Source organism: Lepidochelys kempii, chromosome 11, assembly GCF_965140265.1.
Source record: "Lepidochelys kempii isolate rLepKem1 chromosome 11, rLepKem1.hap2, whole genome shotgun sequence".
NCBI lineage: Eukaryota > Metazoa > Chordata > Testudines > Cheloniidae > Lepidochelys > Lepidochelys kempii.
The window spans coordinates 9,656,408-9,681,981 of NC_133266.1; the positions used below are offsets into that span (position 1 = coordinate 9,656,408).

At 44.7% G+C, this 25,574-nt stretch overlaps 2 protein-coding genes across 8 annotated transcripts in view; one reads left to right on the top strand and one right to left on the bottom strand.

Annotated features, from left to right (window-relative positions):
* On the bottom strand, nt 1–22,457 carry IQCB1 (IQ motif containing B1). 7 transcript variants are annotated; one of them, XR_012154192.1, is made up of 15 exons: nt 22,296–22,440; nt 20,024–20,137; nt 18,961–19,123; nt 17,233–17,362; nt 15,003–15,096; nt 13,363–13,462; nt 11,871–12,043; nt 11,241–11,350; nt 9,874–9,983; nt 5,298–5,440; nt 4,637–4,785; nt 4,029–4,160; nt 3,482–3,638; nt 1,067–1,215; nt 498–582 (listed from the first exon to the last, which is right to left on the bottom strand). XR_012154192.1 is itself a non-coding variant. In XM_073305077.1 (14 exons), the coding sequence occupies exons 2-14, from the start codon at nt 20,121–20,123 to the stop codon at nt 353–355; spliced, it is 1,791 nt and encodes a 596-aa protein (XP_073161178.1). In that variant the 5' UTR covers nt 20,124–20,137; nt 22,372–22,457; the 3' UTR covers nt 1–352. The 7 variants fall into 7 exon arrangements, 6 of the variants coding, with proteins under 6 accessions (XP_073161178.1, XP_073161177.1, XP_073161181.1 ...); XM_073305077.1 differs by lacking the exon at nt 1,067–1,215 and having other exon boundaries at nt 1–582; nt 22,372–22,457; XM_073305076.1 differs by lacking the exon at nt 1,067–1,215 and having other exon boundaries at nt 1–582.
* Nucleotides 22,404–25,574, top strand: part of EAF2 (ELL associated factor 2) — a 16,251-nt gene continuing 13,080 nt past the window's right edge. Inside the window, exons 1-2 of the mRNA XM_073306809.1 lie at nt 22,404–22,495; nt 22,611–22,810. Coding sequence (XP_073162910.1) covers nt 22,404–22,495; nt 22,611–22,810 — 292 coding nt within the window. The remainder of the gene's footprint in view (nt 22,496–22,610; nt 22,811–25,574) is intronic.

A 25,574-nucleotide genomic window follows, 5' to 3' on the forward strand; every position in this document is an offset into this window, starting at 1 on the left:
TCACTGAAAAGCCACAGTTCATACATGTATTTTACTTTTTAAAAATAAATCAGGCACAAATACATATTTACAATTACTGTACTTGAATCCTGATTCTAGCATCAAACTGGATGTAATTTTACCTTGAACACAGCATAGATATCAGGTTCTTCTGCAAAAGGAGATTTGTATACAGTTTTTTTTATTAAGAACAATGAACCCACTAAAATTAAAATGCCTTTTGATCCCACTTAATGCATTGTTTTAACACAGGACTGGAATGTTTTCTTTCCATATAGTACATACTCAACATGACTGCATAGTATGGCATATGACTCTGGGTCTCTGAATTACAATTTCTTCCGTCTGCTAACTAAGAGGATTTACTTCCACCAATAAAGAGAGTTCCAAATTCAGTATTGAGAACATCATCAGGAATCATATCATCATCCATGAATTCATCTCCAAGCTTCTTCCACCATGGCCAGCGAGTACATTTCAGCATGGTATTATGGGATTGTCTGGCTTTGCATGCCACAGGGACTGACCGACTCATAAAGACATCAAGATCTTTTTCTGTGGCCTCCATGAGACTTGGAGCACCTGTAACAAAGAGGAAAACTAGTTGTAATTCTCTCTGTGGAAAGGAAAAGGCTAGCATAGGTCATTATTCTTGGATCTGTGCTTCTTGGTGCACAGGGTGATCTCTACTGCAGTGCTTTCAGTGCACCCCAGTACCTGCATCCTCTCTTCCTATTGGTCCCACCACAAACTAAATCTCTGTGCATCCAATAGTTGCCGGTTTCCTTGCTTGTGTAGTACTATTCTATAGTTACACAGTGGGTAGCAGATCTAGCAATATTGTTCAATAACTTATTAAATTTTGCTCTGCCTGGGTGCTAAGTGGTGTCTGGATTGTGCTATTCTAACCCTTTCATCCCAGATTGTCTTCCTGGGTCCCACCAGGACAGAAGAAAAATCCTACTTGTTCTCATTCAGGTGAGCCTACCCTCCTTGCCCAACGCATGACACTCTCCCATCCCAGAATGGCCTTAGCTCAAAGTTTTCAGTCTCTAAAGCTTCTCACCAGTAGGGATGGGGATGCTTCCACCATCAGTCCATTTTTGACAAACAGAATGAGGAAAAACAGTCATCCCCAATTCTGTAGGGAAGATGATGTGCAAAGATCCTCATCCTTGGTGACTTAAAAGCAACAGAGATGGCTCTGTGAAAGGGCTGTCATAAAATAACAAAATAGAGCCTCATTACAAATCTGTTAGACATCAGCATTATGAACAGAAGGATAGGGCATGTCAACATACGTCTAGTAACGCATGTCAATGTACTTAACCTCTAGGGACATCTAAAAATATAGTAGCATCTACTACTTGTATATAAAAGAGATTTCAGTTTTGAAATGTGTTTTTACCATTATTCATGGTATAATCCTAATTTTCTCTAAATTAGTTTTGTGAGGCTGGCAAACCAGGTGCCAGCTTAGGCCAAGGCCTCACTTGAATACTGACAAACACATAGCTGGGATCAGTCTGGTTCACCTGTGCGTTAGTATTGTTAAAACAGGTATTACAATTATAAGAATGTACTTCATGTTTAGACTTTTTGAATGCTTGTAAAATGCTGCATGCATTAATCCAGGCGTAATCAATAGGCAGACGATGGGCTAAATCTGGACTGCCAGATGCTTTTGAATGGACCGTGAAATCTTTTTTATTATAAAAAGAAAAGGAGTACTTGTGGCACCTTAGAGACTAACCAATTTATTTGAACATAAGCTTTCGTGAGTAACAGCTCACTTCATCGGATGCATCACGAAAGCTCATGCTCAAATAAATTGGTTAGTCTCTAAGGTGCCACAAGTACTCCTTTTCTTTTTACGAATACAGACTAACACAGCTGCTACTCTGAAACCTTTATTATTATAGTTATTGAGGTGTGAAAATATAAACCTTGACCAAGAAATTTGGACCTTGACAAAAAATAATTGACTACCCCTGCATTAACCTCACTTATAACTTCTGTATCCCGTATCATAAGGTAATATCTTAGCATTTGCATTGTAAGCTTCTGTAATTGTGTAAATCACCAGACAGGAGAGACACATTCACTACTAGTCTCCAACAAAAGGTGTTAGGTCCTGCCTAACAAAGAAGGCCCATCAATACCAGATACACTATATAGTGGAACATCAGAGGACAAAGGAATTTGACTGCTCTCCCCACTGCTGCATGAAGAAAATATGCACAAGTGAATTCCTCCAATCAGCGGAGTTTGCTACTCGATGAAGCAGCGGGGAAGGCATAAAACCCCCCAACAAGGAGGAACTGTATCTCTATTCTCCTTGGACTCCTGAGTACAAGATTTCTAGGCTTAAGCAAAGAATCCCCAGCTGCTAGCCTGGGTTAGCCCTAAGGGACATACAGAGCTTGCTTATTATACAAGCTTTGATAAGGGTATGTCTATACTACTCACATTACAGCGCAGGTGTGGCAGCACTGTGACGTGGGTAGTGTAGAGAGAGCTCTCCAGGCGATTAAAAAAAACCCACCCCGAACGAGCAGTGGTAGCTTTATTGCCGGCAGCGCGGCTCCCAGTGACAAACTGCTGTCTATATGGGCGCTTTTCAGCGCTAAAACTTTTGTCACTCAGAGGTGTGTTTTTTCACACCCCTGAACGACAAAAGTGTTTCGCTGAAAGTGGCAGTGTAGACACAGCCTTACTTTTTGAAACTTAAGATTGGAACTCATTTGTGTGTGTGTGTGTGTGTGTATATATCTGTAATATAATATCTAAAGATTTATTATATAGGAAAAGGAAACGAGTTATTTACAAGATTAAAACAGGTAAACACACATTATATGTGTGTGTAAAAAGAAAAGGAGTACTTGTGGCACCTTAGAGACTAGTCTCTAAGGTGCCACAAGTCCTCCTTTTCTTTTTGCGAATACAGACTAACACGGCTGCTACTCTGAAACCTGATATATGTGTGTGTGTTTACCTGCTTTAATCTTGTAAATAACTCTTGTTTCCTTTTCCTATATAATAAATCTTTAGCTAGTTTATTATAGGATTGGCTACAAGCGTTGTCCTTGGTGTGAGATCTAAGGTGCAATTGACCTGGGGTAAGTGACTGACTGGCCCTTTGGGGCTGGGAGTAACCTGAATATAGCTGTGGCCTTGTGTATAAGGGACCATCTATCACAAAGATAAGCTTACCTGGGCGGCAAGATAGATTGGAGTACTCAAGGGGACTGTCTGTGACTCCATGATAAAGGCTGTTGGAGTACGTGAGGAGTTTACATTGATAATTGGTTTGTGAAATCTACATGAAATCCCAGAACTCACAATCAATTTGGGAATTGTGCCTTATTTCCTAACAGTCTGCCCTTAGGTTGGTACCCACGCTCTTGAGCCACAGCAGGACAGCTTGGCAAGTTTAACCCATGTAGTGACCAAAGGAATGAACCTAGAGACAGGCACATACTCATCAACAGCTCCATGTCCGTGCTGAGCTGAGCTAGTAACGCCTCTCTGCGCTGTTCTGCTCTGCGATCCAGGCTGCTCCTGAGCAGGTACTGTGCCAGCTTTTCCTGGGCCTGCCGATGTAGCTCCTTACTCATTTCTTCTGACATTTGGGAAGCCTGGAGGAAAACAACATCTGTCACTGTCAAAGGAATGGTTATAATTTTAAATCCTTTGTGGGCAGATTAATGTCTACAGAACAACATTTGCATTCCTTGTCTATTTGTAAATTTAATAATTCTGCTTCCTCCTAAGTTTTCTCTGCAAAGTGATCCATCATCAAGCAGATACAGTTTTCCAATTAGGCTTTACTTAACCTGTTTTATTATATTAAAGGTAAAAAAATGATCCTAGATTATTCCTCTCAAAGACAAGTAAGCAGGATTAATATGCTACTATATTAATATGCATGGGTTATCTTGAGCACTGAAGTTTATATTACTGCATATATTTTATCCCTCTAATGCACTACGGTGGGTGGGGAATGCAGAGCTACAAAAGAGACACACCGGGTGCAGTCTGATGTAGTCATCCACCTTTTGCTGTAATGCGAGTTTCTGTGCACTGGTGAGTTCCGTGGGTTCTTTCCAGGGAGAGAGAGCCTTCCGTTTCCTTTGACACTTTCCCAGGAATTTATGAGCCTGCATGAAAGACGGTATCAGAGTATGCCATTTACAGGTTAGGGGCTTGTTTTCGTGCATCTTTTAAAAAACTCAAAAGAAAAATTTCCCAGCACTGCAGCCAGAAAGGTGCCGCTTTCGATTTCACAGTGCAGAGGGCATGAGTGGGTATGATCTGACATAAGCCAATAATTTATTGTCAGTGTTACTGCTTAGACAAACTGCAGAGAGAATCCAGCCTTCATTCCAAAGTAACAGCTCTTACCAAATTTTCATATGAACTGCACTGTATTTTGTAGTTTACACAGGGTTCTTAACAGCTGATGAAGTTTGGGGCTCTGGTTTGATTTGCCAGAGCAGTTTTTGACTATTTTAATATTTGGTTGCTAAATTCTGGCAAAGTTGTCATTTCTAGAAGTAAACAAGATGAGCCTCAAAAGGAATTGCAATAATCCAGTCACTCTTGTCTAACACCAGTACAGAGTTTATATACTTACTGCTCTCTGAATGATGACAGCTGCCTTATACTGCTTAAGAGACTGTCTTTGTTGATGAACTTTTCTCCTTGCCCTATATCCCCTCCAGTGTCTCTGGATAGTTAACGCTGCCTTCCCCTCCATTTCCTGAATGTGCCTATCTACCTGACCTAAGGAGATGACAGAAATTCATAGTTACACAACTGTGGGGGTAATCTCACAAGCACAACAAGGTTTGGCGTCTCAGTCCTTGGAAGAAAAACCACCCCTGAAAAGTCAGGCAATGCAGCGAGTGGCATTGGTGGAACAGTAGATGGCCCTCTTTCCCCTGAGCCAAAACCTCAGCACACTAATCACGGCCACTGGGTTACTGGAGGTACAGTTCTCCGCATAGACATACCACTGCTGTGGGTTCTTAAATGAACCCAAAGGGATAGGATCTCCCTTTTACATCACATCTCTGCAAAGAGAAGAGATTTCAAGCCACCACGTCTTTTGATTACTGAGAATTTTAAGAGTTTAGGCTGTTCTCCACCAGACACTTCCATCATAAAAAGGGATAGTCAGGGCACAGATTGCAGATGGACATGCGAGATTGGGAAATACTTTTGTTTGTACGAAAGATGGTTTTATGGAAACCTGAGCCCTTAATACTTTTGATACAGTTCAATATAAATCATACCAGGCTGGACTATTTCCAGTAAAGTCAGTTGCCGTTCATGAAAGAGCCTCATGGCCCTTTGTCTCTGAAGCTGCAATTGTTGTCTGAGGGTCTCGTCTTCTTTCAGCCTCTTTAAATGTTGCAATTCCTGTTCTCGTTTAGCTCTGCAATAGACACACATATTAAGAATTGGCCTAAGCTTTCAATTCTCAAATGCACATTTGGAACTAACCTCCAATCTGTATTCGTCACTAGGCTGAATGATCCAGGGGTGAGGCAGCAAATCCTTAGAATGAACTGCCATCTGATCCCTTGGAACTGATTTGTAAAGCTTCTGTAGGGTCCATGCTGACCAAGTTAAGATCAGAAAATGGCTGACAGTCTAATCGCCAAGTCCCTTGGTATACAGAAGATCTAAGCCATCTATGCAGTTTGGTGTCAAACCAGAGGATATAATATGGCTTGGGATAAGTTTCTATCAAGGGCACTGCTGCTCATTGTAAGCCAGCTTCTCAGCTGACATAACCTGGAGTAGCTCCTAGTTTACATCTGAGGACCTGGTTCAGTGACTTTGGTCACCTATAAAACTAGCGATGCATTTCAAAGTTGCCCATCACCATCTAGCAGGTGCCATACACGGTACAAAACAAGAATAGTGCCTTTACTGTCTGCAAAAGAATTCTCCCCTTCCCCTCCCCCTCTTCTCTTTAAGGCTGATTTTCTTAAATTGAATAACTTTTGGTGATTGACTTCCAGGAGAAATGCTGACAGGTCGTTCTTCTGCATCAACATTACTGATGGAAGCCTAGGACATAGAGGCGTCTTACATTGTCCCTTAAGAGCAGCAAGGCTCTGATTCTTCTTGATCACAAGTTGTAAGGAACACCACAGATGAGGACACTGCACTGACAGCTAACTAATGAGACCCTAGGAGTTTAAAGTTGCAATTCTTCAACAAAAAAACTTCAAAAACAGACACCAACAAGAGACGGCTGAATTGGAATTAATTTGCAAATTGGATACAATTAACTTAGGCTTGAATAGAGACTGGGAGTGGATGGGTCATTACACGAAGTAAAACTATTTCCCCATGTTTATTCCCCCCCCCCCCCACTGTTCCTCAGATGTTCTTGTCAACTGCTGGAAATGGCCCACCTTGATTATCACTACAAAAGGTGTTCTTTCCTCCTCTCCCCCAACCCCCCCTCCTGCTGGTAATAGCTCACCTTAAGTGATCACTCTGGTTACAGTGTGTATAGTAACACCCATTGTTTCATGTTCTCTATGTATATAAATCTCCCCACTGTATTTTCCACTGTACACATCCGATGAAATGAGCTGTAGCTCACGAAAGCTTATGCTCAAATACATTTGTTAGTCTCTAAGGTGCCACAAATACTCCTTTTCTTTTTGCGAATACAGACTAACACGGCTGCTACTCTGAAACCGTAGGGACTAGCAATCATCATTTTCCCCTCCAGCACAGTCCTGTGGAGAGGAGGGCATTCTCAAAGAGAACTAGGCCCTAGATTTAAAGCTCAGAACCCTAACGGTAATTGCTCAAGGCTGCCTCCTTTCCCCATTATGAGTTAAAGGGCCACATTGCTATTATACTCCTAATTACATTCTATATGATATTTGTAACTTTACTGTATGTAGCAGAATGGTTTCAAGAAAGGCTGCAATCAGATTGTCCACAGAGGTTTCCAGTCCCATGTATCTCTGCTTTAAACTGTCTCTTTGTGTTTCTGATCCAGGAAAGCACATATTTTATATATTTTACACTGTGAAATCTCAGGATAAAAAGGGACTCATGACCTTCCCCTGACAATCTTATTCATGCTATTTTTCTAGAAATCCTTATCACTTCCACTAGTTGGGAAGCCACGTGAGTGTAGAGTCTGCCCTCTGATGGATTCCTCCAGTGTATGCCTATTACACTGTCACTGTTGGATGTTATGCATTTAATAGGTTTCTATTATACTGACTATGTGTTTTGCAGAATGCTGGCTCTTCATCATTCAGAGGGATATAGAATGAAAACCCACATCTAGGTTACACAAGAGCACCTCTTACAGGAAAATACACCCACAGACTGAGACCTATCTTCTTTTTACTGGGCATGATTGAAAAGAACCCACTTCTGATCAATAATAAAAGTATCGATAGATATTGATGTATGCCTGATTAACACGGATTGCTTCGTTGTAACAAATGTAAGATTAGTTGGTTACGTGACAGCCTAACCAACTTTTAGGGCAGATTAGCATTTTTTTAAAGATACGTTAAAACTGAGAAATATTTCTGAAACCATACTGTTTTCAGAAGCATACAGCTGGCAGATTTTAAGATACCCAACTGCTACTGCGTGTGAGCCACACACAAGCTATGAGTTTCAGCCCCAACTAAATTTAACCATATTTACTGAGATCATAGCTTTCACAAAACTCCATAAATATAGTTACGCCCTGAATTCACAGCCACAGCTGCTGACTGCTGAAGCACCTCAAGTATGCTATATTGACATTCTAGGATGCTTTCAACCAGCAATGCTTACAGGATTCTAAGCAGTATTCTTACTCTTCGGCATACCACTCTAGCTATCGTTTTGAATTAGACTGTAAACACTTTGTGGCAGGATTGTATTTTTATTATATTGTGCCTAGCACACTTGGTCCCTGATCAGGGCCTCTGTGCACTACCAGAATAGAAATAATTACTATCCCTTCTGATCTGAAACTAACATACACAAAACTTAGAAACTGCTTCAACAAATGACCTACATTAATATTTGCAACTACTAAAATGTTTGCACAACAAGTGTCAGCAGCCAGAGATCTCATCGTTCCCCTTGGCCTCCCTTCAAGTTATTGCTAAACTCTGACTGTGAGCTTCTGGGGGTTGGGTGCCTGATTTGTTCAGGAATACTGGCCCAAAGTGGTCAGTAAGTACTTGGTGGGAGTCAGTGAGGGAGCCGACAAAACCAGAAGCCATCCCCAACGAGGCCGTAGAGGCCCCTCCACCTGAAGATTGGGGTTCCATGGAGTTTGGAGGTCTGGCTGGGCAGGAGCAGAACTAACAAAGAGCAGCTCTCTGTGGCATAATCCCTCAACTAATCCACAGGCAAATACCCATGAGAATTTATGTAGCCTCCATCAGCATAAACTCTTGTGGGTTCCTCTCCTCCCTCAAAAGGTGGTTTTGGCTCAGGTGTGGAGGAAGCAATAGTGTGAGGGAGCTGTGCTCACAGGCAGGATGTGGGGGAGGGAGGGTGTCACTGAGAAGCAGTGTAAAGTGGGTGGCCCTCCACAGATGCCTTGTTATCTGTGATTTCATAAGCATGGCCATACGGGGTCAGACCAAAGGTCCATCTAGCCCCGTATCCTGTCTTCCCACAGTAGCCAATGCCAGGTGCCCCAGAGGGAATGAACAGAACAGGTAATCATCAAGACTCATTCCCAGCTTCTGGCAAACAAAGGTTAGGGACACCATCCCTGCCCATCCTGGCTAATAGCCATTGATGGACCTATCATCCATGAATTTATCTAGTTCTTTTTTGAACCCTGTTATAATCTTGGCCTTCACAACATCCTCTGGCAAAGAGTTCCATAGGTTGACTGTGCGTTGTGGGAAGAAATACTTCCTTTTGTTTGTTTTAAACCTGCTGCATATTAATTTCATTTGGTGACCCCTAGTTCTTGTGTTATTTCCCCACTAACCTTGAGACAGCCACACAGTTGAGGGCAGAGGTAAATACCTCCCAGCTCAGATGAAATGGCAAACCTGGTTTCACACCTTGTCTAGGATTTAAGGAGTGTTGTTAGAACATGGTAATTAACATATTTCAAAAGTCTAGCATAGACTTTAAAACATGCTAAACTGGTTGAATTAAAGCCTAGTGGGGAACCTCAGTTTTAATTCAATCACTTTAGCATGTTAAAGTGGATGCAGCCTTGTCTACACTAGACTTTTCAGATGTGTCAGTAAGAATGTATTACTTACCATGACCAAACATCACACCTTAAATCCCGATCTAGCCGGATAAGAATATGACATTGATTTGAGTTTCATTCTTTGTGAGCAGAAACAAGTGTCCTAGATCTCATTCCATGGTTTGCTGGAGGGACCTGAGATACAGCCCTTAGCAAGTCAGTTTGTTACCATTATTGTTTCTTTTTTCCATCTGAGAAAATGTCAGGTATATTATACAGAATGTGTATAGGAACTTACAGTGCTTTGTGTTTTTTTAAAAATATCTGGATGTTCATGAAGCCCAAGGAGATATACTTACCGCAACTAGAAGTAGCTGGTGAAGACTAAATAATCCAACCCAATGCGGTAATCTAGTGCTCAAAAAGACTGAGAAAACTCTGACATTGTGGACATTCCATATGTTGCTACTATGTGTTGCAGTTTCTGTTATAATTCATAACTGATTTATACATATTTAAATACAGTTAAGAACAATATTGTGTGCAATTTTGTTATGTAGAAAAATATATTCTTTTTGTTCATATATAGTGTCCAGCAAAGCAGTTTCTGAGAGTAGAAACCCTGTTTTCCTGAATCCTGCTTAAAAAGGGATGGTTTTTTTTACCTGAAACTTCTTTGTAAGGCAGTCACTGCTTTAGGAAGTGTCTTTAATCTTTTCCTGGTCTGAAATCCCCTCCACACAGCCTGGATTAAACAAGCTGCTTGATGCAGTCTCTGAAATTAACAAACCAGTTGACAGAATACATTCTCAGCATATATAAAACGTTTTATTGCTACTTGCTCATTTGGAATAAACTCAGTGTTTGGTCAAAACTGATTTCAGTTTTCACATGCTCCGTAGTTCACTGTTTCCAAATACTTGGGTAGATTTACACTCCCATAAATAAATTACTAGCATGAACCCTATATTTGTTACCAGGGCAGCTGCTTTGTTCATCTGGTTCAATTTTCTATATGTAGTACATAAAGGACTTCACAGAGAAAATCCATCAGCTAAAAGTCTTTTTTTTTTAAGTGGAGGGCAGCTCAGAAAAATAATCCAGCTAATGTTTGAATCATAGACTCATAGGACTGGATAGGACCTTGAAAAGTCATCTAGTCCAGTCCCTTGAAATGAGGTGGGACTAACTATTATCTAAATTCTACACCATACATGACAGGTGTTGTCTAACCTGTTCTTAACCTCCAATGACGGAGATTCTACAACCTCCGTAGGTAATTTGTTCCAGTGCTTAATTACCCTTAGAATTAGGAAGTTTTTCCTAAAGTCTAACCTAAATCTCCCTTGCTGCAATTTAAGTGCATTGCTTTTTGTCCTGTCCTCAGTGGTTAAGTAGAACAATTTATCACCTTCTTCTTCAATTATATTTTTACTCAGTTACTTTTCAGACTAGAACTGTGCTTTACAATTAAAACAATCCCTGTACAGTTCTAGCTCTTGGAATAACACCTCTGAGAGATCTGAATGTGTGACTCTTGTTGTCCAGGTGGATAAAACATGTACTTGCTCTTTAGTCGAGCCGAGTGTATCTCTTACTGGTCACTTCTTTTCCCTAAGCACTTACATGGCCCCCCATCTCTGAAGTATGCAAGTGTATACTGATCTAACCTTACACATCTCTGTGAGGTAGGGAAGTATTATTTTCCCTAGTTTAGAGAGGGCTGAACTGAATTAAGTGACTTTCTCAAGGTCACCCAGGAAGTCTGTAGCAGTTGCTAAATGAACCCAGATCTCCTGAGTCCCAGTCCAGACCTTAACCATAAGATCATTCTTTCTTTATTTCTTGATGGGCATATGTCCTCATTGTTGGAAGTGGTTGAGTAGAAAATAAAAAGGGGGGTAATTTAAAAAAAAAAGACACATGTATGAGCAGATACTGTTTGGGGCCTTTGAAAGGTGGGACAAGAGTAAACCCAATATAAGCAAATATAAACCCACTAAAGAGAGAAGTCTCATTAAATATTCCGCACCTGCATTTCTCCTTTCCTGCAGAATTCTGAGTAAAGAAGGTCCAAAAGTTGATTGAGATTCCTGTCAAATCCTTTGCCAGACCATTGCTTACTTAGCAGAGTTCTCAGTCCTAGGTGAGAGAGGAAAAAAATAAGCAAGTTACATTGTTCGAGCTAATTTTTCATTCGCTTGCTTACCAAACAGATTTCAAACTAGCAAACATAAAGCTGAACATCAGACAATCAAATCTGATTGTACGTGTGATGGGCTTTGGAAAGGGACATTAAATCAGAGCTAAATATGAGGACAGGCAGTTACTTTTGAGTTTCAATGTAAAATGTTTTTGATGAAGAGCTGATGGTATAAACATCATTGCAAAATGTTATACAATAGTTATAGCTTTGTAGGTACAAGTCATTGACTAACTACAGTCACATCTATGTGACAGGCAGATAAATTAAGTTTTTTGTGTCTGATCAGCTAATTTATGTAAAGTAGTTTGAAGATCTAAAGCACTACATAAATGTTAGGTTTTATTACAAGTGCTTTCATGTTCACCACAGTGAAACTTGCTCTTTCAGGACCTGTCACTAACCACTCATATTATTCTGGAATTTTTCTTCCCTGAGACAAGGAGTACAGAGACAAACCTTTGTAGCGGGTACTGAGTAACTCCACAAGTTGGGGGTGAGATTCTGCCACTGACAGCAACGATTTTGTAGCAGCATTTCCTGTGACAGGATTGGTGGTAGATGAAAGCTTATAAACAAGTTCATCTAAAACAGAGTGAAGGATCTTTTCATCCACATGGAGTAACACAGAACTAACAAAAAGAGACAAAAGCAAGCAGGAATGTTACTGAGGATGCATATTTCAACAATGGCTTTCTTCTTCTGAAGCACTGGGCACAAGGCAATGCAGGATACATGATTCGCTAGATCAGTGGTCCAACCCAGTATGGGAGCGGGAGGGAATGGATGACCTACTGGGCCTTTTCCAGCTTTGTGTTTACATTAAAATGTAACTCTAGATCAGGTAAGGTTTAACTCTCCTTTAATTATGGCTTTGATCCTAGAATGAAACAGACATTTTTGTATTTAAGACTAAAACAATTCCTAGGGCTTGATCCTATAAGGTGTTGGGCATTCTAGGTCCCATCCAGCACTGCACTTATTCACACGCCATTCACTACTATAAGCATGTAACTATTCTCATTGACTTGAATGGGATTACACATACACTAAACCGTTTTACTACAGTGGGACCAGAGTGCTTAGGACCTCGCAGGATTGAGCCCTTAGGGACAATTCTATCCTCAACTAAACTGCTCCCACTCCTATTGTCAATGGAAACTGTATTAACATGTCTGAGGGCAGATATGTGCACTTATATAGCAGTTTACATGTTTGAAACTCTGCAAATTTAGCTAATCCTCACAATACCCCTCCACAGTAGGTTTAAGTATTATCAGCCTTTTACAGAAGGGTAAACTGTGAAGCAGACGTTACTATGCAGTGAGCTGTAGCTCACGAAAGCTCATGCTCAAATAAATTGGTTAGTCTCTAAGGTGCCACAAGTCCTCCTTTTCTTTTTCCAAGATCCTAAGTAATTCAGGGCATGTCTACACTGCAATAAAACACCTGCGGCTGGCCAGGCTTGCAGGGCTCAAGCTGGGGGGCTATAAAATTGCAGGGTTGACTGGGACTGAGCTGGAGCCTGGGCTCTAAGGCCCAGTGAGGGGGAAAGGTCGCAGAGCCTGGACACCAGCCCAGGCCCAAACATCTACACTGCAATTTTATAGCCCCACAAGCCTAAGGGAGCAGACCCAGGCCTGTCATGGGTATTTTACTGCCTCAGTGGCAGAGCCAGTACTACAATTTGGGAGATATTCCAGGCCATTGGACTCTAGTGCAGTTCCAGGAACTAAAACAAAAAAAAAGTGATATTCACAATAAACAAAGCAATTTCAGGATAGAGAAAACTGCCCATTTTAAGACTTCCCCAGCAGAGCCTGGTATAAAATATCTTAAGCATGCAGAAACTTTCCTTTTACAAACCCAGTACCAAACTGATCTTTAAATCGAAAATAAATAAATAAATTAAATAAAGGAAAATCAACAGAAATCTTTAAAAGCAGCTAACCTGTCAACCCTCAAAATATTCTGTAACACAGACATCATTGCAGTTTCAGTTTCTACATCGTCTGTGATTAGCAACTGCAGGAAATGTTTGCTCTGCAGCACTGCAACAAAGGAAAAGGAAACAAAATCAAGAAATAATCAAAGCCAGAGATTTAATGCCAGTTCATTTGTAGTTTACCAAACAGACCTATAAAACACATTTCCTAGCAAGTGAAGGGAGGGTCACTGTTTTTTTAGTAAATATTCTTTGCCTTTCTAACTTTTACAGTGAGACAGAATGGGAGAAGGAAACGAGCCTAAGGACTTGTCTATACTGGGGTTTTTCTGCACGGGTGGAAACCTCCTATGTACTAGGGCTGAGGTGGTGTAAAAAGTTTCAAAGGCGGGTAAGCCACACAGGCACAAGTCTTTTTACAGTGGGGCAGAGGCATGGCGCAAAAGTTTCCAGTGTAGACGACTCCTGAACCTTCACTCTCTTATACCAGTTTTACGTCAGGATAACTTCACTGACTTCAATTAAGTTACAATGGAGTTAAATAGATGCAACAGACTGGAGATTCAGACCCACTCTTTTTATTTAATAATTATCCAGTCATTTGTATTGTTTAAACCCATGTGCTGAAATTTTTAAAATATTTTTTAATGTCAAATACTGGGCAAAATTCTTCTCTCTGTTACATTCTGAAGTCAATGGAATTTATACAGGTATAATCGAGAACTCATTTTTGACTGAGTATAGGTCAATTTGTCAGATGTTTGTAGATTTGCCAGCACTGCAGTAAAATTAAATAATACACTGTAAAGCTTTTTGTTTATGTTTTGTGAACCTGACCCTGCAGCGAGCTCTGTCTAGGCAATCTCTTGAGCCCATATACAGCTCATTTTAGGACAGAGGTGTGAAAGTTTCAACTATGCATTTATATTAGGAAAAGCTCTGATTGTTGTTAAGATCTATAATTAAAAATGAAGGCTGCAGGGAAAAAACTGTCTGTCCAAATCAACAACCTAAAAATGGAATGTGGCCTCTTCCTTTTATTTTTGCTTTTCTAAAGGTCTAGATTGCCTGTTTCATTTGCTGATGCTTCTATTGTATAATGCAGAGGTTGTCAACCTTTTTTTTTCTGAGCCCCCTGCAACATGCTATAAAAACTCCATGGCCTGCCTGTGCCACAACGACTGCTTTTCTGCATATCCAGTAGATTAAAAGCCAGGGCCAGCATCTGGGGGTAGCAAGAAGGGCAACTGCCCAGGGCCCGATGCCACATGGGGCCATGAGAAGCTACGTTGCTCGGACTTTGTCTTCAACCCTGTGAGGCAGGGTTTGGGCTTTAGCTTCAGACCTGCAGGGCTCGGGCTTCAACGTTCTTCGCTGGACCCCAGCGACTCTAATGCTGGCCCTGCTCTCTGGTATATTTTGGCAGACCCCCGGAAACCGAGGCCTTGGACACATGGTTGAGAACCACTGGTATAATGGATTATTTCAAGAGCTCATTTAAAAGTACGTGATAACCGGATAAAAACAGGACACAGACTGGTTTTGGAATCACTCCTGAACCCTTCACTAGTCATTGTAGTTATATTAAAATTCAAAATTTTTTTAGTTATTTGATGTTGCAACGAATTTCCAACCCTTTCTCTTACCACACTCTGTTAGCTGAATATGCCCACCGAACAGCCAGCAGATGGCATCAGTTACTGTCCGGAAACACCGTAAGAATTCACTTTTTTCTTCATCCTGAACAAAATAAAATAAATAAATAAATTATAGAAGTGATCAGATATAATCCCAATTTCAGGCCTGTATTTTGTGCTATATCCACAACTGTCAATCAGGACATTGCACTGTATATGATCCTTACTGACCATGAGAGATGCAAGTTATACTAACAAGCTAATCCATAATGTTATTAGCTAATACGTTGATTTGTGAATGCTGGATATTTCAGCAATTCATTCACTTTAATGAGGCTTCTAGAGAGAGTGAGCCTGATTCTGATCTCATTTACAGTGGTGTAAACTCAGAATCAGACCGTGTACGGCATGTACAATTTACACAATATTAAGTATCTGAATATCTTTAAGAGCCTCGACCTTGATCTTTGCAATGAGGGACTGGTACATAAACAGTAGAAACTGTTTGAGTTCTCAGTAGACTGTCAGTCTCATTCAAGACAAAATAACTCATAATAAGCATTGTGGCAAAGGATGCTGGATGCTTATCGGCCAGGTCCCAAGTGAAGTAAAATGCTGGATCCCCACGTCCATACCCCTCCTCAGAGGGTCCACATCAACTCCTGGCTTCCTCCTCCATCCCCCTGACACCAGATGCTGCAAGAATTCATAATAGACCCTGCCATTCAATCTAATGCAGGGGTTCTCAAACTGGGGGTCAGGACCCTCGGGGCATTGTGAGGTTATTACATGGAGGGTTGCGAGCTGTCAGCCACCACCGCAAACCCCGCTTTGCCTCCAGCATTTATAATGGTGTTAAATATATTTAAAAGTGTTTTTAATTTATAAGGGGGTCGCACTCAGAGGCTTGCTGTGTGAAAGGGGTCACCAGTACAAAAGTTTGAGAACCACTGATAATGACTGTAAGGAACATGCAAGCAATGAGGGTCTTAGGTCTATGAGAGGGACTGGAAGGGTCACTTAGTCATAAGTTGTCTATGCTTGGTGGAGTGGGGCTTGCTAAACCCTCTCAGAGTGTGTGGTCAAGGCTGGATGCTCAGTTACCTCTGGACAACATGATCGGAAGTTAAAGTACTGACCTTTGATATAGCTTGTGCTTGCACTCAAGGATAAATCCTGCACAGAAGTGGGTGATTCAGTAGCATGTGGGTTGAGGCATATAATAAGAAAGTGTGGGCAAAATTACACACTGTGGGTAGACAGAAGACTCCAGGGATGTCAATCGGGAAGCTTTCACATGCTCTAAATTCACTTAAAAGAACTGAGCAGACAGAATATGTCATACTGCTGATATATAATTATTACTCAGGAAGCATGTAGTTTCCAACATAATACTGTACAGTGTATGAAAACTTTGACTAAGTGCAAGGAGCAAGTCAGACAAAAAGAAGTGTAATATCTAGGGGGAAAGTTCTATTCAGGGAACCCATCAGCATCCATGTGGTTGGTTACTCAACTTCTACTATTTGTATGGATCCTAGGGTCTCAGAGTGCTTCTAAAACACTAGGGAATTTCGCCATGAAATACCCTTTTGAAGTCGCTAAATAGTGGTTACCCTCTAAAATGGGGACGAAGCAACACTTTCGAAACTACTCACTGGTTTGGAGTTTCTCAATTTTGGGTGCCATGTCAGTATCAGGGGGCACTTTTGGACATTTTGGCCAGGTTCATTTAGAAAGTACACGGCAGAAGAGGCTCCAGACCATCTTTCCAAATAGTAATTTCCTCTTCTGAAAATCTGAATACAGCACTATGAACAGAGTAGTTGCCAAGTCAGATTTCGTCATTTCTGAAGCTAAAAGGTAAACTCATGATTGGTAGACCCCAAATTTGATTGCCCAGTTTTGTTGAGCTGTTTTTGCTTCTAATTTATTATTGCTTTTTTCTCAGGAAAACCCACTATCAGTAGTCAAGCTCTTCACAGCAACCCTGCAGTAACAAATTAGTCCATGCACACATAGGATGGAAGAAATATTCTGTGAGGAAAGTTATTCCAGTTTCAAAACTCCAAAAGTCAGTTACTAACAACCATGAGAAAAAAGTCAGTTCTGAAAAACATCCTTTTATATTATGGTGTATCTGTAGCAGAACCCTTCTAATTCAGTAGACGAGCTTGGAAACACTGTCAATCAGTTACAAAATGTTCCTGGGGCTCACTTAACCAAGCAATTCAAATACCTTGATTGCTCGGATAAACCGTGCTTGCAGATGTCTTCCCAAAAACAGGAGGTTATCAACAGCTGAAGGAAGTAATTTATTGTAAAATTCTTCAGGATCTTCTTTCACCTCCAGTCCCACACAACACTGACTGAAAAGAAAGAGCACACAGATCTGAACCTTGCAGGGTCTGTTGGACAAAAGCAAGTGAATAAATGCCAGCAGAGACTGAACGACAGATAACTGTTGCAACTAGCTCCAAGACATCTACCTCAAAGGAAAAGAATCATTAGTCTGTTGGAGAGAGAGAATTTGTTTGTCTTGGCCAAAACCATATCTAGGTCACATTACCCTTTAGCTTTCTGGGACCTGTTCTGATCTGTTCTACATACCATCAATGCAATGCTAAGATACTATGATACCATTAGAAAACCAGGACAGACACACAGATTAAAATCAATCTGGAACTGGAGGAAGGTTTTGTAAACCAAAAAATACCATGCAGATAAAAACACAAATTCACAAATAACTGGGGGGATACTTTCTGCAACCTTCCTCTTTTTTTAACAGTGTGGGTGAGCTAGGAAATCAGTACTACAGGACTACACTTTAACCCTCAGTATTACTGTCTTGGGCATTTTTGGAGGAATCTTTTTAGAAATAATTACTGTCATATAGTCACACAAGTGGGCAATTTTTCTGCACTAGAGCTGGGCAAACAGAAGAAAATTCATGACTATTTTGTGAATTTTGCTTTGAAATGCACCTCCACCTTCTTGTGTGTAACCCATTTTGTTAGCTTTCCATGAATATTTGTACGAATGAATGTAGTTAATCTGAACAGTGCACAGAAAGTCAATGCCAGGTGAACCACTGAGATTCATTTAGTTACAAGAAGACTTGTTTTGTTACAAAATTAATTTATTTTGTCTGGAAGCAGAATCAGTTTATAAAGCTTGGGTCACTCAATCGGAAACAGAAACATTATCATGTAACTTTGGTGCCTGATCCTGAAGCCTAGCAAATTTCTAATATCAAAAACTCACACCTAAGAGATGGTATTAGAGAGACAAAGGTGCTCTAAGGACCCCACTGCTTAGGAATTTGCTCCCTACTTAGTCCAAAACTTTAGGGTAATGTGCAAAGCTTATCATTTGACCCAGAATTTAAAAGTTTGGGGGTGAGGAGGGTAGAGATTGTTTGAAGGTGATTTGAGTTTTAAGTTGCCTGGCTCAATGGTGGTGATTTCATACCAGGTAGAATATTGCATTTAGATATCATTTGTGGTATATTTTTACATGATGGCCAGGGTACCTAGAGCGTATGGATAATGTCCACTTTTTTTAAAGCATTTCAACACATCTAAAAGAAACAAAAAACAATTTGTCAATGACCAAGAGACTGAAGTTTGTTTGCAAGAAGCATGTGAACAATTCTGAATAAGCAGTACATTGGTAAAAATCATGATCTACTTGAGGACAATTTACAAACAAACAAGGGTAAATCCGACATATTATTTATCCCCACCGAATAATCCGCCCAGCATGTTGAAACACAATGCAAATCAGTTAGGCTTTGCCCGACCTCTCTACCCTTGACACCACTCGCTGCACTCTCACCCTGACATTTTCTGCGCAACAAGCCTTGTTTTGGATGTGAGTCAGTGTAGAACAGCTTGAAAAGAAAAAAGTGAGAGGAAAGATGTGAAGGAGAACAAGAATAAAACATTACAGCTGCTTTTCATTTTACCTTAGTATCTCTGATAGCTGAGCAGCAGTAGCCCAGCCCCCAGGCAGTTGAGAGTAATCTTGTTTAAGGACCAACATACAGTATTGAACAAGATTATAATAGTAGAGGTCCTGTTTAATTTTTTGTGATTCTTTACTTCCCAAAGATGTACTATTTAAAATTTCTGGGGGGGAGAAAGAGAAAAAATTGTGCATATGTTTCTGATCCATAAGAAAGCAACTAAAAAAGTTATTTTTCAAAACATAAAAGGCCGAGTATAAATATCTGAGATCAGTGTTAAAAAAAAGCCCCGTAACAATAATGTAAAACATACTTTAAATGACTATAATTTGTTAACTTGTATGGTTACAGATACTGTATCGAATTAAAGATCATATTCCTGCTTGCTAGTTACAGATTTAGAAGAGTGCAGCAAGAGCATACATACGATCTGGCAGGTAGCCCATATGTATGAATTTGCTAGTCCATATAAAACCAAGATGAAAATCCATTATGAAAACCCTTATTAACTTGATTCTAATAATAGTCAAATTTCAGAGCTGGCCCTAGCTCGCACACCCTAGCCACCGACCATGTGCCGAAGGAACACTGCCAGGGTAAATCTTGCTGGAGGCACTGGTCGGGTTGCGTAAGAGAGCGAATAAATGAATGAATGAATTTTCGGCTTTTTTTATGTCACTTCCAGGCAATCATTCTCAACCCCACTAACTGCCCACAACCCCTCACAGAAGGGATTTTAACCAGGTACAGTGTCCCTGCCCACAGTAGCGTGGCTTTTACAGGAACTGTACTGGCAGCGGGGGATAGGCAGAGAAAAAGTCCATAGGGGCTAATCCTCTACTGGACTGAGGGTTCCCTTCCGTTCAGACCCCAGCCTCATCTGTGGTTCCCAAGTCAATTGTCACTTTAGGAAGATTTACCGGCAGTTCTATGTTACTGACCTTATGGAGGCCCTGGTGAATATACTCAAAGGAGGGAACAATTTGACTCAGTTATATAGGTTATGAAAATGACTGTCCACACTTCTGCATTCCCTACTTATACGTTAAGAATCTTTATTTACCTTTTAACTTCAACAGCAACACAGGAACATCCTGATCAGAGCTTTCAGTGACCTGAGCGGCCAGTGCCAAAATTCTGGAATCCACAGCTGCTGGCTTCATTTTGTATGTGTCAGCTATATTTTAATAAAAGGAGTCAGTAAACAAAAGCAGCTAAGCTCAAAACTTTTTAACATGCAGTGCTTTGTTGCTAATATATATCATACCTAGAGTTGTTTAACAAAGGGAGGATCAGTAATGACACTGTGCACAGAAGAGGCACTAGTAAATCTGCATTTGTTATGTATGCACACGGGGCACATTTGATTCACAGGGTTCTTATAGGATTTTTGGCCAGGGGAATGGTGGTGAACAGAACCAACGAAGAGACAAGATTGAGCTTTTATCTCATCCTCCTAAGACTGTTCTGCTAAACAAACTTTGACATATTCAAGAGAGGACAAAAATCACTTGGAGAAGCAAATGTACTTTGAGCTTCTAACAGGCTGTGTCTACACATGCATAGTTCATCATTATGGATAGCAGTTATGTTATGAACACAACGGACTCCCAAGAAAATGCAATAAAATGAGAATGTTAAAACTGTTTAGATAGGGTTAGGTTCACAGTAACTTTCAGCTCAGCTTGCCCTTCCTTCATCATAGAGACTGAGTGGCACAAATGGGGCCAGATGCTACTTAAGAATTTGTTCTCTTAAAATGGATGAATACTGGCATTTGTCCATAACAAAAATCAAGTGAGGTAGGAAAATCTTATGGCTAAAGAACTGAATGGGGACTCAGGAGATCTGAGAATTCCTAACTCTGGGAAAGAGGTCCTGTGCAACTTTCAGCAAATAATTTAATCTCTCTGTGTCTCCATTCCCAGCTATAAAACATGATTAATACTTCCTTTCTCTCATCCTTTATCTGTTTTATTTATTTAGACCGCAGTTCTCTTTGCAGGACTGGATTAGCTTAGGCTGCAAGCTCTTTGGTGCATGGACTGTCTCTTAATATGTGTTTGTACAGTGTCTAGTACATTTGGGGCCTGGAGATGTGTGGGGCATTGAAGCACTGCTGTACTAGAAGTAATGACTGTTCTGATGCGAGGAAAATGTGGATTAGAGTAATGTTAGGTTAAGCCGCTTGCACTTTTTTTTAATAAATGTCCTCTTGTTTTGAGACTGCGGTCATTGAGAGGTATGGCTTACTTCCATGAAAAACTGGCTTTTTAAATGCATTAGGGGTAGGAACACATCTTAAAAAGCCAAGCAAAATGGCTTCTTTCGCCTTTCATCACCTTGCTCCACACAAACATCTCTCCCTGAGGGAAAAAACAAATAAAATCCACCCTTCTTTATCATGTCTGTTTAAAAAAAAAAAAGTTCCTGACAACTGTGGGAATAGAACTCAGATCATCCTTCTCCAAAAGCATGAATCAGGAGAATCTGCCTTACTGCCAGCAGCTGGGGGAGGTGTCTAGGACACACATTTGGGCAATTTTGGCTCTATTCCATAGAGAACAGTGGTGACACATACACACTGAGCCAACTCATTACATTTAAAAAAAGCTGTACTTGGCAAAGCAATGATTCTACAGAAATAAAATTTAAAAAAGAAACCTTTGGCATTGCAGGTTTATTTTGGGGAAAACTAAAAATAAGGTAACGTGCCAAGTCAGGAACGCATCTAAGGCTGAGATCCTCAAAAGTATTTAGGTGCCCAAGGCTCAGTTCCTCAAAGTTAGGCTCCTAACTACCTTTAAGGATCTGGCCCTAAGTCTTTAGAAACTCTTCTATGTAGGCAGCAAATTTCCACCTTCACCTTTCAACAGACAACCGGTGGTGTGCGTCAGCTGCCTTAGGCAAGGGCAACTCCAATGGATGGCTTGGCTCTCACAACTCCTGGGGCCAGGCTCCCAATGGAGGGGCGAGAGGTGAAATCACCACCAACCCCCATCCTGGGATCAGACACAGCCTGGCCCTGAAGACCCTGAGCCCAAAGAGGGAGGCACCTGAGGATCCAAACCCGTTTCCCCCCCCTCCCGAGCAGCAGGATTAGACAGGCCCTCCGTCGCGCGGTTCTAGCCCCTACCCTCCAGGGGCTTCGCCCCGCCTCCGGGATTCGAACCTACGCCCCCGAGGCGGCAGGTCCCGAGCACCTACCTGGGCGCGCTGCCTTCCCCACCCCCACTCTGCCAAAACCGAGCCCAGAGGGTGGTAACGACCGGTCGCGAGCCGCCCCTCCCCCCCAGCTATGAGGTCACAGAGGTCTTTAGCCAACTGCAGCGTACCCCTGCGACTCTAATTTGCATATCCATGTCCAGAGCCCAAGCGCGCGGAGAAGGGAGCCGCCAGGCCTACTCCCACCCTAACCGTCCCTGTGTGAAAGCTGCATACAGATGCCTCGCGCCAGGTCACGACTGTGCCGCACTAGCTTCTGTCCCGCGAGTGACGAAGGCGTGGGAAGGGCGGAGCTAAGAAGCAGCAGCCAGTAGGGGGACTCGGTGGGCGTTACCTGTTTCAGGCGCGATCCCGCTCCTCGGAGGGGGCGGGGCCAGGAAAAGCAGTCTCCAGTAAGGGCGCTGGGTGGGCGTGGCCGCTGCGAGGCTGTGCCCCGCCCCCGGCGGTGAGGGGACGTTGCGCGGCGGCGGGGGCTGCGCGGCGTCCCGATGGTGTGAGGCGCAGGCGGCGCGGGAAGCCGGTATGAACGGGGCGGCCCCTCAGCTCTTTGACCCCAAGGAGCGTGTGCTGAAGTTGGGCGAGAGCTTCGAGAAGCAGCCGCGCTGCGCCTTCCACACCGTCCGCTGTGAGTGGGGGCCGGGTAGCGGCCGGCGCTGCCCCGTGACGGGGTCTCCCGCCGCGCTGGTCGGGGGGCAGCGGGTGTGGGCGCTGGGTGCTTGACCCTCGCGGAGTGAATCAGCTCCCCCCGCGCCCGTGGGCCTGGCTGGTCATTCCCAGGGGAGCTCAGCATCCCCCCCTCCCCCACCCGACCCTCTCCTGGCCTGACTGGTCGTACCACGGGGAGATCAGCACCCCCCCCTGCAACCCCCCCGGGGCCTGACACCGCCTGGCTGGTCACACCCGGGGAGCTCAGAGTCCTCCCGGCACCCCTGTGACCCCCCCCGGCGGGACACGGCGCCGCCGCCTGGCCGGGCGTACCCCCCCGGCACCCCTGTGACAACCCCCCGGCGGGGCACGGCGCCGCCTGGCCGGGCGTACCCCCCCCGGCACCCCTGTGACAACCCCCCGGCGGGACACGGCGCCGCCTGGCCGGGCGTACCCCCCCGGCACCCCTGTGACAACCCCCCGGCGGGGCACGGCGCCGCCTGGCCGGGCGTACCCCCCCGGCACCCCTGTGACAACCCCCCGGCGGGGCACGGCGCCGCCTGGCCGGGCGTACCCCCCCGGCACCCCTGTGACAACCCCCCCCGGGGCACGGCGCCGCCTGGCCGGGCGTACCCCCCCGGCACCCCTGTGACAACCCCCCGGCGGGGCACGGCGCCGCCTGGCCGGGCGTACCCCCCCGGCACCCCTGTGACAACCCCCCGGCGGGGCACGGCGCCGCCTGGCCGGGCGTACCCCCCCGGCACCCCTGTGACAACCCCCCGGCGGGGCACGGCGCCGCCTGGCCGGGCGTACCCCCCCGGCACCCCTGTGACAACCCCCCGGCGGGGCACGGCGCCGCCTGGCCGGGCGTACCCCCCCGGCACCCCTGTGACAACCCCCCGGCGGGGCACGGCGCCGCCTGGCCGGGCGTACCCCCCCGGCACCCCTGTGACAACCCCCCGGCGGGGCACGGCGCCGCCTGGCCGGGCGTACCCCCCCGGCACCCCTGTGACAACCCCCCGGCGGGGCACGGCGCCGCCTGGCCGGGCGTACCCCCCCGGCACCCCTGTGACAACCCCCCGGCGGGGCACGGCGCCGCCTGGCCGGGCGTACCCCCCCGGCACCCCTGTGACAACCCCCCGGCGGGGCACGGCGCCGCCTGGCCGGGCGTACCCCCCCGGCACCCCTGTGACAACCCCCCGGCGGGGCACGGCGCCGCCTGGCCGGGCGTACCCCCCCGGCACCCCTGTGACAACCCCCCGGCGGGGCACGGCGCCGCCTGGCCGGGCGTACCCCCCCGGCACCCCTGTGACAACCCCCCGGCGGGGCACGGCGCCGCCTGGCCGGGCGTACCCCCCCGGCACCCCTGTGACAACCCCCCGGCGGGGCACGGCGCCGCCTGGCCGGGCGTACCCCCCCGGCACCCCTGTGACAACCCCCCGGCGGGGCACGGCGCCGCCTGGCCGGGCGTACCCCCCCGGCACCCCTGTGACAACCCCCCGGCGGGGCACGGCGCCGCCTGGCCGGGCGTACCCCCCCGGCACCCCTGTGACAACCCCCCGGCGGGGCACGGCGCCGCCTGGCCGGGCGTACCCCCCCGGCACCCCTGTGACAACCCCCCGGCGGGGCACGGCGCCGCCTGGCCGGGCGTACCCCCCCGGCACCCCTGTGACAACCCCCCGGCGGGGCACGGCACCGCCTGGCCGGGGCACGGCAGCTCCCCCCCCCTCCCCCCCCGGCGGGGCACGACACCCCTGTGATTCCCTATCCTCATCTCCCATGGGTATGGTGCTGGCTAGCTGGCCATACTCCAGGAAAAATCAGCATCCCCCCTTGGCACCCTTATAACTCCCCACCACTGCAGATATGGCATTGCCTGGCTGATCATACCTTAGAGGAAATCAGCACCCCTCCTGACATCTATGTAGTCTCTACACTTGTCTATCTATGTTGTACAAGTACTCTCTCTGCTGGCAGATGGAGTTGAAGGAGATGAACTTGAGATAGTGATTGCAGATGACTTCATCTTTGGGTTGAGAGATGGGGCAGTAAATGGAGAGGCAGACGCAGAGGGTGGCGGCTTGGGGTTTTTTTTATCTCCCTTACCCTGGCATTTTGCTGTTTTGAGGATGAGCCTGTGAAGAGTGAGAGGTTGAGAGTGAAGATAGGGTAGATCAGGAGTTGAGGAGATGAAGTCATTGGGGCTTCTGGTGGGGTGAGAGTAGGGGAGCAGGCTGCTGTTGGTGACTGGGAGAAAGAGAAGATGGTGATGGGGCAGGAGAGCATGTTGGATCTTTTTGAACTTGCTTTTGAAAATGTTGGCATGATGCAGCATGGAGAGCGCGGAGGGCACAGGGGGAGGGCTTTGGATAGGAATCAAATGTGGCAAAGCTACTGCATTCTTTGTTTGTATTATGGTAACACCTAGAGCCTCTGACTAACATCAGGGCCCCACTGAGGTAGATGCTGTGCAGAAAGGTACATTTGGTAAGGAACCGTTCCTACCCTGTAGAACTGACAGTCCAAATGAGAACAGAAAGAATCAGAGAAAGGGATTGAACATAGAACCATAAGATGTAGAACTGAGGCACAGAAAGATGAAGCGACATTTGTGAGGTTATACAGGGAGTCTGTGGCAGAGCTGGGAATTGAACCTAGGTCTCTTAAATCCTAATCTAATGTCTTGAATATAAAACCATACAGTTCACAGCAGGTTGCAGTTATTGCTCATGAGAGACTCCGAC